The 11,966-nt window shown below is 31.5% G+C and overlaps 1 protein-coding gene across 2 annotated transcripts; it reads left to right on the forward strand.

Annotated features, from left to right (window-relative positions):
- Positions 1 to 371: 371 nt before the first annotated feature.
- LOC132303501 (protein LOL1) lies at positions 372 to 3,323 on the forward strand. 2 transcript variants are annotated; one of them, XM_059800779.1, is made up of 6 exons: positions 372 to 492; positions 760 to 916; positions 1,302 to 1,415; positions 2,457 to 2,570; positions 2,677 to 2,786; positions 3,015 to 3,323. In XM_059800779.1, exons 2-6 carry the CDS (start codon positions 856 to 858, stop codon positions 3,051 to 3,053), a joined length of 438 nt encoding a protein of 145 aa, XP_059656762.1. In that variant the 5' UTR covers positions 372 to 492; positions 760 to 855; the 3' UTR covers positions 3,054 to 3,323. The 2 variants fall into 2 exon arrangements, with proteins under 2 accessions (XP_059656762.1, XP_059656763.1); XM_059800780.1 differs by lacking the exon at positions 372 to 492 and adding an exon at positions 510 to 591.
- Positions 3,324 to 11,966: the final 8,643 nt, after the last annotated feature.

An 11,966-nucleotide genomic window follows, 5' to 3' on the forward strand; every position in this document is an offset into this window, starting at 1 on the left:
TTTACAATTCAAATCTCAGAGCAATCCAAGTGAGATTGAATTGAAGGACCTTCATGCATAGTTAGGTTACGTGGCCCAATCTGAGTTGTCCATTACCCCCATTAGAATGGAGCGTGGGGCTGAACCCTTCACTCACGTGCTTGCAATAAATTAATACTAAAAGCAAAGTATGAGAGAGAGTGTGTGTGTGTGTGAGTGAAAGAGAGAGATGGGCCCAGAGTTTCTGACAAACCTGATCTTGATATACCACCAACAAAAGTAGAAATCTTTTTTTATTTTTTATTTTTTCAAAAGAAATAGAAATCACCACAAACATCTCCGAAAAAGAGACCTTCAGTACTCATTTTGGTGATTGGACAATGGTAAAATAAATCTCTTTTTAACACCACCTTTTCTCACTCTACTCCTTGCGCAATTAGTCAATTACAAATTACATCTCTCGCTCTCTCTTTCTCTCTCTCTCTCTCCACTTCATCTTCAACCAGCAAAGAGGTATGTGTTTGCCCCACTTCATAATGTTCAGTTGAATTCATAAATTCCAGAGTGTCCTCAACCTTTTTGTTCAGTGAATAGACTGACATTTAATTATGGGTATCTTCAGATTTTGCTATTGATATAACACTTTTTTCATTCCTCTTGAACTGTAACTTGAAATTGGTGTATCTCTTTTTGAAATTTATGGTCTTTTCTATGTTAATTCAAATGCATATGCATATCTAAACTCACACATGCATAGTTTTTATTTTATTTTATTTCCAGCAAATGTTAAGGATGGAAAAAACAGATCCAATTCATGTGTTTGAAGCAGCAAACTACTAAGATCTTAGAATAGTGAGTTCCTCTGCGAGATTCACAATGCCAGTTCCTCTTGCTCCGTATCCGACGCCACCGCCATCATTTACACAACCTGCAAATGGTATATTACTCAATTCTGTACTAGTTTTACTTGGATTTGCTGAAAAAATGGAGGAGGTGCCAAATTTCAGTTTTTTTTTTTCTTTTTTCCCCCTGTTTTCTCAGCAACCAAACTAAGTTTAATACTACATGTAAGAGCTCAAATGATTAGAATTATAGGTTATAAGAATTGGGTAAGAGAGAATAACTTCAATTATCAAATGAGGACGTATATTAAATTGTTTGCAATTGTTTTTAGTTCCAATACTTAAAATGAGACAAGAACTCGTACAAAAGAGGTGGAAGTAATATTGGGATTTGCATCAATACAGAGTTGCTCTGCTTTTTCAATTACTTTGTTTTTTTGTAGTTGATCTACTCTTTAGAAAAGCTGTGTTGGTCCTCAGGTACTCAGAGCCAGCTTGTGTGTTCCGGATGTCGAAACCTTTTACTCTATCCAGTAGGGGCAACCTCTGTATGTTGTGCTGTTTGCAATGCAGTCACAGCTGTGCCGCCTCCCGGTATGTTTCTTCCTCAGCTTCCTCTTTTTAACCAAAAACTTACATTCTAACATGATATCAGAGTCTCGGGTTCTGGGATGTCTCGGATTCTAAGTCTTTCCGGCTGCATTAGTTTAACTTTGTTGTGTGCAGTCTGTCCCCCTCTCTGTGTGAGATGGGTGGCAAAGGCTATGACGTCCCACATCGCCAAGGGGGGAGAAGTTGCTGACACTTATAGAGGGATATCAGGGATAATTATGACATTTTACATCATCAGTGGAGAAGTTGCTGAAACTTATAGGGGAGATGTCTCCTACATATGTAGACACTAACATCACTAAAATGTTGTATGGATTGAGTTATTCTTTAGGCTAAATTAAAGATTGTAACCACTTTTTTACATTTGGTATCAGAGTCAGAGTCTTTGTTTTGAGATGTCTTGGATTCAAGTCTTCCTGTCTGCATTATTTAGCTTTGTTATATTCAGTTTGTCCCCCTCTCTGCATGAGACGGGTGGCGTCCCACATCGCCTAGGAGAGAGGAGGAGGGAGAATTTGCAGACAGTTATAAGGGGGATGTCAAGGGTAATTGTGACATTTTCCATCTCTAGGGGGGAGAAGTTACTTGCACTTATAGGGAGATGCCTCCTACATATGTAGACACTAACATCGCTAAAATGTTGTATGGATTGAGTCATTCTTTAGGCTAAATTAAAGATTGTAACCACTTTTCTACATTTGGTATCAGAATCAGAGTCTTGGCTCTGGGATGTCTTGGATTCAAATCTTCCCGTCTACATTAGTTTAACTTTGTTTTATTCAGTCCCCCTCTCTGCGTGAGATGGGTGGCGTCCCACATCGCCTAGGAGGGAGGAGGGAGAAGTTGCCAGCACTTATAAGTAGCATGTTGGGGTAATTGGGACATTTCCCATCTCCAAGGAGGTGAAGTTGCTAGCTCTTATAGGGGAGATGCCTCTTACTTATGTAGACACTAACAGCACTAAATTATGAAATAGCCTATAACATAATGATCTTACATGTCATTGCTTGAACTTTTGAACAGGCACAGAAATGGCTCAGTTGGTTTGTGGAGGCTGCCACACCTTACTCATGTACATTCGCGGAGCAACAAGCGTACAATGTTCTTGTTGTCACACCATCAATTTAGCCTTAGAAGGTATGAAGCTTATAATGGCAAGAACAAGATCACAAGATCTATATATATGTATAATTTCCCTCCATATTTCTAGTAAAGGGTGACCAAAGAATGTACATTTTGACAGCAAATCAGGTAGCTCATGTCAATTGTGGGAACTGTCAGATGCTGTTGATGTACCAATACGGAGCACGATCTGTGAAATGTGCAGTCTGCAATTTTGTGACATCGGTTGGGGTCAGTATAGAACTCGAACTCCTTTTTCCTCACCAGTTCGTTACGTGTTAATTAAATTGTCGAATATGCCTATATAATCAGCTCTTGAACTACAGAAGATATTCTAATCACAAATATAAAAATTTGGAACAATTTCAAGATATTGCCTACAAAATATAACTTTTTTAAAGACTAAAGCCTTTCTTTTGTGTTTGATTCATTAAATATATGTTTTATCGGATAATGCAGGCCTCAACCAGCAGAACTGAACAAAAGTTCAACACCTAAAAACTCCGAAACAAGTCTATTATTACAAACTTCTACAATCTCGGTTTCGCAGCTTATTGTTTCCCTAGAAACTGCAACGATCCATCCTCCGGCTACATGTATAGAGTGTTTTTTTTTTTTTTTTTTCCGTTTCATTTGCGTGACTTTATCATGAATAAGCAGTTTTTTTTTAGGCCAAGTTTGGTGTGAGAGGTACTGTGATGTGATAAAGACTTTGAGGTTGTAACTGCAGCTGAAAGTTTCGGATAAGAATAACTTCATTTTCTTCTAGTTCCATCCTTCATGTGTGCTGGTGGCATTGTGCACACGGCATGAAGTGTTTCGATCTTTAACCTTTTTTGAATTGTCAAAAAAATATATCTCCACATTAAATGTTACACATTATATAAATTGATTGTTTGAATTGAACAATCTTGATTATTGACTTTAGGGGACAGAAAGATAAGTACAAGAAAAAAAACATTGAGATGATTAGGATCCTACGAAAGAATTGTGACCTGAAAAAAATCTGCAATATAGACAGGTCAATTAGTTAAATTAGAAATAAATAGTTTCAGAACTTGATAGCATAGTTCTTGAAGATGAGAGATGGCCGCGAACTTTTTGATTCCATGTGGGAGACTGTCTAGTAAAAACATAGGTCGAACCATGTTAATCCTTGATAACTTCATTTTTAGCCCTAGAGCATGATTAGATACTCATCGCCTTCTCAAATTGTAACTGATTAATTTTACCGCGTTATTCTCGCAGCTGCATATAGATTCTAACTCTACCCTTGCTTTTCTTGTCACTCATCCATCTTAGCATCCTCATTCTCATTCAACGAACGACTAGATGTATGGCCATAAAGTATACTCGTCTAATCATCCTACAAAATTTCGCGACTGCATATAGATTCTAATTCTACCCTTGCTTTTCTCGTCGCTCATCCATCTTATCATCCTCATTCTCATTCAACGAACAACTAGATGTATGGCCATAAATTATACTTGTCTAAGCATCCTAAAAAATTTCGCCTCCAATCTTGACTATACCATTTTCCACCTCTAATTATCTTGAAATTACCTAAATTTCGAGTTTTAATTATCTTCAAAGCATTCAAATCTGAAGTTAAAGGACCTATCTGTACTTTTAAATTTTATCCCTCCTCTTAATCTCAATCTACATATATCTATATGTCTAGTTTTTAAAGATATTGCCTCAAAAATATTCACTAGACCAGCATTTGATAACTTTTCTGAAGCCAAACCTGCAATTATATCATAATTTTCGATAAATTAAGATACACATTATGATTACAATAAACTAGTATACATTAGAATCACTATTTGCAACGTAGCAAGTATGTGCATTTCAGTATTTATACAGCTAAATACATAAACTTTAATTTTTCACACATATTATGTTGATTCACACATACATCACATATTTGAGCTCCTGCACTAAGGCACCAAATAGTCGTAGGCCACGTCGTTCTTCATTATCCGTAAAATTGCCTGTCATGTCACCTGATGGATCAACTTCCATGACATGGAAAGAATTAATGAGAACCAGAACCAGAACCAATCTACTTCGAAACCTTATCAGTGAGCCGAGCAAGTTTGTGGGACGTCAAATGTGCTATGACAACCAAGTCACACCTTTCATACTGAGGAACAACCGTACAAGAGATGGAAAAAAAAAAAAAAAAAAAAAAAAAAAAAAATCCAACAAATGTGTGATTTCATTATCAGCTGAAACTTCCATTATTGTTCGGGTCAATCTAGATAAACAAATTTAGCCAGATTTTTCGGTGTGGGAAAGAGATAGCAGGGCTAACCTTGTTTTGTCTGCAGCCAGTCTCTTCACATGGGTGATGCTGATGCTTTGTGTAATTGTGTTATATGCAAGAATAATGTAACAAGACAAACACATAACACTCAGAAATTTATGACAGAATTAACATTTACCATAAAGTTGGAAAAGACGGGTAACAAACATCAGCATAATTGAGGACTCAGCAAAGATATTCAGAGAGTCTGATTTTTGACAAAAGCATTGAAACATGACTTGGATTCCACTAGCAATTTCTAACATAGTCACCAAACTTGTCTATAATTTACTCTTTTAAGAGACTCAGAACTTCAAAAACTATCATGACTTCGAATTTTCACCCCCACACAAATTAGTAAGTAATTCAGAAATGAACTAAATTAGTTCAAAGAACTTGGTTTGATCAGAGACTTGGTCCCCATTCCGGACTAGCATTCATGGTTAGAAATGATAATTTAGATGGCACGACAAAAAAGCTCAAACGATCAACAAAACTGCAGTCTTCAATCAGAAAATAATGCATTTGATGGTTACATTTGTCATAGTAAAGATGTATAGTTTAACTAGGGGATGCTACTCGAGCGGGTTGGAGGTATAATTAGCCCAACCCAACGTATAAAATGTTTAACCATTTCTTCAATCCTAACCCTAATTACTCCACTTGAGTCCAACCCAACCTTCTAGTTTTAAATTCAGATTTTAATTGGGGCTTAGATTTCGAGTTCGAAAGTCGGATTAATTCGGGTTATCCATATGGCTAATTAGATAAAATTACTTTTAAACAAAAAAAGTTTTACAACTTATTGCAAATTTTTAAATAAATTATTAACAAATGCTTAGAAAAGTAATTCTACTAAATGCTAATATACAATAAATTAATATTTAACAAAGGAAGTTGAAAAGAAAAAGGTGATCATAATTTGTAAATTATATATAATGCATTTAAAGTTAAAAAAAACATATATAAATTATAATAGAATTCAGGTTTGTTTGGATTGCTAGTACCTCAATCTAAATCCAATCTTAATTAAGTTTGAATTGAGATTTTTTAATTAGATCCAACCCTAATTATAAAAAAAATTATCCAATTCTACGAAAAATTGGGTTAGATTTGGGTTGCCCAACCCAAGTTTCACCTTTATTTTTAACTAATAAAATTAGAGGTATCAACAAATTCTAAAAGATCTGATTTTTCACTAACATTTTGGCAGATATACATGGAAGATTATTCTATAAAGTTGTATATCATTTGGTTCACCTCACCACCACAATAAGGGTGAAAAGCCTTGAAGGGTATTTGATGCCCCTCAAATCTTTCAAGGCTGAATGGAGAAGAAACTTTGAAAAACATTCTCAAAGTGCAAACAAGACAATTAGCTAGATCGTTAACTAAAAAAAGAGAATTAGCTAGATTCGGACTAATAAGACAAGTCACTAGCCACTTAGAATCCTCAATGATTTGCAAATTCCGGATTTGTCCCACAAAACACGTGCATCATTTAGCCTGTAAACGTGTGTGAGGAGCTTGATGGATACTGTACAGCAAGGCCGACTTGGGGGTATTTTGGTAATTTTTGCACTTACTATGTTGCCCTAGTACGAAATATTTATTCATTCTGAACTCTCTGTGATACAGTTGTTTTTTTTTTTTTGTATCATCATAGTAAAATCATTATAATCCTTGAACGTAACTCTAATTTTGAGTGAATCAAGTAAAATTTGTATAATCTTGTTATATGTATGATCTAGTTTTGTGTTCAACAATATCACGTAAACACTTCATTTTGAGAGAAACATGCTGGAACTATAAACAACATAATTGCATAAACCCAACTGTTCAACATGACCATGTAGAAACTTGCATTTATATATATATATAAGGGAATTTCAAGGCACAATTTTAGATATTTTGGTTTAGCCACTTTTATCCCATGAGGACAACTAAGAATCAAAATTTCAATCATGAATCCAAACAGTTTTTAACATTTTAATTGCAACATTAGCATCCACTTATCGCAGATTTCAATCTGTAACATTTTCATTTTAATTGCAAAATTAGCATCCACTTAACTCAGATTTCAATCTGTAATATCAAATTTTTTAACATTTTGGATCCTTAAATAGGCAACTTTTTGAACAATTGATGAATACGTCATATAACTATAGTGAGCCTACCTTGAGTGACCAACACATTTTATACATTTTTTGGGGAAAATATTGCCAAACTAATAAGTTCCAACCTCTAATTACACATTCCAAGCAACTTTCAAAATAATTACCAAACTAATAACTTTTAATGTTCATAGTTTACACAAGAACAAGCTGACATTAGCCCTAAATTAAAATTTATATTTTGATGGATATTAATATATTCTTTTAGATGTGGTAATTCAAAAAAAAAAAAAGATATTAGAAGAGATATTACATATAATATAATAAAATAAAACAAAGAGAATTGATGTAATAGACAACAAGGATGATAATAATGATATGACAATTTGAAAACTTAGACTTCATCAGGTTAGAAGGGGTAGTTTTCTTGCAATTGATGCTTTCAAGAAAATATTCTTTTTAGCATTTTCAATGATTTGGTTTATTATAAATTGAAAAGTAGCTTATAATTAAACTAGAAAATATAGGGGTTTTTATTCTTCCCATTCATTTTGTGAAATAACACTCGGAGGAGCTCATATTCACAAACAAATAAATAATAGTCATCTGTATATAAGCATATACATACAAGTGTGTGTTTATCAACCAATTGAAGACACTAGGATAGAGCATTGTACTAGAAAATAGTGTTGTCCTCCTTTGAAAGTTTAGCTGCGGTGATAATTACAAATCTACAATATTATAAGTTATTATAAGTTATCTTTTTTATTTATTTTTTATTTTTTTACACGCATCATTCAAGTCGGGAGTACAGTTCGAAAGCAAGACCTCAAGAATTTACCTCCTGGACAGAGGCAGAGTCAAAAATTTAGATTTGGAGGGGGCGATTTAGTATTATGTAAAATTTTAAAAAAATTGTAAATAATTATAATATAATTTTTTATATAAATATTGATAGTTGTGTAAATATACATATATATTGAAAATATATAATCCAAAAAAAATAAGTACAACCTAAAAATATATATATGGAAAACTGATATAAGAAAAAAAAAAAAAATCAAATTTTCTTTAGTAATTGTTTCAAATTTTCAAAATTTTAATTTTTGATATTATTTTTTTTTAATACCTTAATTCTAATTTGGCAAATATATATCATTATTAGCTTGATGAAATATTAGAAAACTTTAATAAATAATTCTAACTAAACAAATCTCACAAGATTTAATAAAACACCATTATTATGATTAAAATAGAAAAATACTTTAATAATTTATATAATGAGTAGTTATAGATTTTTTTTTTTTTTATAACTAAAAATATTAACATATATAATATCATTATTGTTGTTGGCATTCTTATCATTTGTGCTTTCACAATACTTTAATTTTTCTTTCTTCCCATACTCCCAGGCTTGCCGGCTTGTTGATAGGGATTTATATATAATTCTAAATAATTTTCTTGTAAACACCATCTTTAGGCTTCATTTGTTTAGATGAAAATAGTTAGAAAATAAAGGAAATGAAAATTTTTAAAACATTTTAGGAGTTTGTTTAGCCGGAAAAGGAAAATTTTTGAGGAAAATCACTTTCCATAACCATTTAATTTTCCAATAAATTTTTTTTTTCCAAAAATCACAAGAAAATTTTGATTTTTTGAGGAAATTTTGTGAACTTACAATATTAATGCCCTTTATTTTATAGAAAATTACATGTTATTTAACCATAAAATAATAATTTTGTAAAATTTTTTTTTGAAATTTTTTGAAGTGCTAACCAAATTGACTTGGAAACTTAGGCCATGTTTAGGGAGCTTTCAATTTCTAATATTCCTTCCACTGAATCGGCTTTGAAGAATGTATTTTGATGAAAGGAATTTAAAACAAAAAAATTGTTTGGTGGGTAAATTTTTTTGAAGCTCTTTTAACTATTAACATAATTTAACTTGACAATTATATCCTTAATAAATCATGAATAGCAAAGAGTTGAATTGGAATGTACAAAGAAGGGAAGGAAAAAAAAAAAAAACCATAATTAAAGTGATGGAGTGAAAGTGCCAATGATGCAGCAACGATTAATTGGCATAGTGAAGATCCGGGTATACAAATTTAACCCAACCCAATCTACTAGCTAGAAGTTTTTTTATTATTATTATTATTATAATTTCCTTGACTACATGATAGAAATTGAAAGAGATGGAAAAAGAAAAATAAAATGAAAGAGAGAGATAGCAGCAAAAATATCCCATTTTTATTCTTATTTATAACTATAAATCACTTTAACAACGGAACAGGTAGCTTTCAAAAAAGAAAAAAAAAATTATATATACATATATATATATATATATTTTGTGTGTGTGGGTGTGTGTGTATATATATATATATTGAAAGAAAGAAAAGTTATTTAAAATTCTACATAGGGTTGAATTTTGGATGAAAATTCATAAATCATGGAACTCTTCATACTTTGAAGTCAAATAGGAGTCAATAGTAATTTTTCCTGCAATTCCTCAATCTCTTTGTTTTTCTTTTGTTGAATCATTTTTCAACAATATTTTTTTCAATAAAGTTTTGTGAAATTTTGCTTGACAATATTTTTTTACTTTTTTTGTGTGGAAAACGAACAAAGAAGATGATCTAGAAAAAGAAAGATAAAAGTTAGCAATGAAATTCAAAAATGGAAATAGTTAAATAATGGACAATATAGGAATTTTATATTTATTACCTAAAAAAGTGTGTAACTTGTGGGAAGTCGACCAAGAAACATGTTTTATTAGCTTTGGTCAATTGAGCTTCTAAACTACTAAGACTTTTTAAAAGTTAATTTTAAAACAAATTTACCAAATGCTCTTTATTGTTGGCAAAGAACTTTTTGGGCTTAGAAGCCCATTTTGAGGCTGCAGAAAGCCCAGCCAAACAAGCCCATAATGTTCTTTCACTTCACTTCACTTTCTTTTACTTTTACTTTCACTTTCACTTAATGTCGAAAAGAAAATTTTATTTATTTTGTTAGACATGAGGGACATTGGTATATTTATCTTCTTTTTCTCTCCTAAATTCATATAATGAATATTATACATATCTATATGCAAATGAAGTAACATTTTATTATTATTATTATTTTTTTTTTTGGTAAGGATTGCCATAATAATGAACTTACATTTTTATTTCACAAGATTTAAGTTTTCAAAGTATGGCTAAAAGATTCCAAGTTGATATTGTATGAGTTAAAAGTAAAATAAGTTAAATTTATTTTCACTCTCTATTTTTGGGCTGATAAATAAATGTTTTGAAAATATTTTGAGGGGGCCAAATTAAAATTTATTATAAATTTTGGGATCATAAATTAAGTTTATTTGCAATATAAATATTTTGGGGGCTACTAAAAAAAAAATTAAAAACCCCTGCGCCAGATCCCTACCAACGCGGCTATGAGCCTATGCCCATGAGGACTATATTATCTTCTACTTAGTTACTTTCTTTTTTCACGAAAAAATAAAATAAAAATTGTAGCATTAATTCTAAAAAAATAAAAACCTGTAATCTTTTGTAGAACGACAATAAGAAATAAATCAGACACCAAAGTGTCGTGCCCCACCAAAGAATAGGGGATGTTGCGTCGCGGAGGTGACATACAATCGTTTAGAAACCTGCATGACGTCTGTTTAGCATATGTGAATGATTGTTTTACGTACTTCCACATTTATGTGGGCTATGGGAGGATTCTAAAAAGTTGTACCATGGAGAGTTTTAATAGCGGAGAGTAGTTTAGAGATTATAAATATCTACCATGTTTTAGAAGAGAATTGTCAATCAAGGGACTGTGTCTTATATAAGGACTGAATATATCATTTGTAATCAACAAAACTGTGTAAATAAGAAGAGGTTCGAGTGGTAGTCTTATTAGATGGTTAATACAACAAAATAAATGAGTTCACAGTTTCAAGTGAAAAAGGAAAATAAAACATAACACAGTGATGGAGGCATCCAGAGTCCAGTGGGGGGCAATTGACCCTGAAAATTTTGTTTTTTTTTATATTATACCCCTGTAAAAAAATTATTTTGAAATATATATCAATAAAAATTAACCATTGCCCTACAAAAATTTTTGAAAATTAGCACTATTACTCCCACAAATCCACATTGGACTTCTTTAAAGAGAAAGGGCCAATGACCCAAGCCACTGAAAACATCAATCTAATTATCAAACACGTTACACAGAAGGTTATTATAATAGTTTGAAATTTTTTTTTTTTGCTGCTTATTATAATTGTTTGAATTTTTTTTTTTCTTGTTGCTATTAAAGGTCATCCCCACTCACATAATTTTCTGTATCCGGCATGAAACTTTATTTATATTTATGCAGAGAATGCCTATAAAACATTTGCCAATTGAAAATTTTGTGAGTATTTTACTCATTTTTTTTTGTTTGGAATTGCCCATCTCCTATATAAAAAACCGTGTCCCGTATTCTATAAAAGCTAGTGGTATATTGTCATTGTATTCTAACTTTTATTATTAAATATCATAAGTATAAATTTGTTTATTTTATTATTAAAAATTTTTAAATCAAATATAAATATGGAGTATATATATTAAACAAAGATGTGATAATAAAGATGAAATTCAAGAAGAGTTAATCTTTTCATATTAATTATTGACCGCAATCAAATTTTACAATAGTTAATATTAGGGTAATGCACATGTTTAGTGTATTAGCAATATAATAAAATGAGTAATAAAAGTTATTTAAACAATATTATTATCAAACAAATACAAAAATATTTATACAATACATCATCAACACATAATATGCCATCTCAAATGGGATTGGCGAACAGTAAATTTAGTGCATAAAATACTTGGGTTAAAGTTAATACTCCTATGAAATTTGTAATTTCTTTTCAAAAATCCTAAAATTAGTTTATAGCAAACGGGGGCAAAGTAGACTTTTCAACCCGTTCCATTATCCACTCATCTATTCTTCTTCA

Source organism: Cornus florida, unplaced genomic scaffold, assembly GCF_030987335.1.
Source record: "Cornus florida cultivar Cherokee Brave unplaced genomic scaffold, ASM3098733v1 CherokeeBrave_3.0.0_Hap2_Chr04, whole genome shotgun sequence".
NCBI lineage: Eukaryota > Viridiplantae > Streptophyta > Magnoliopsida > Cornales > Cornaceae > Cornus > Cornus florida.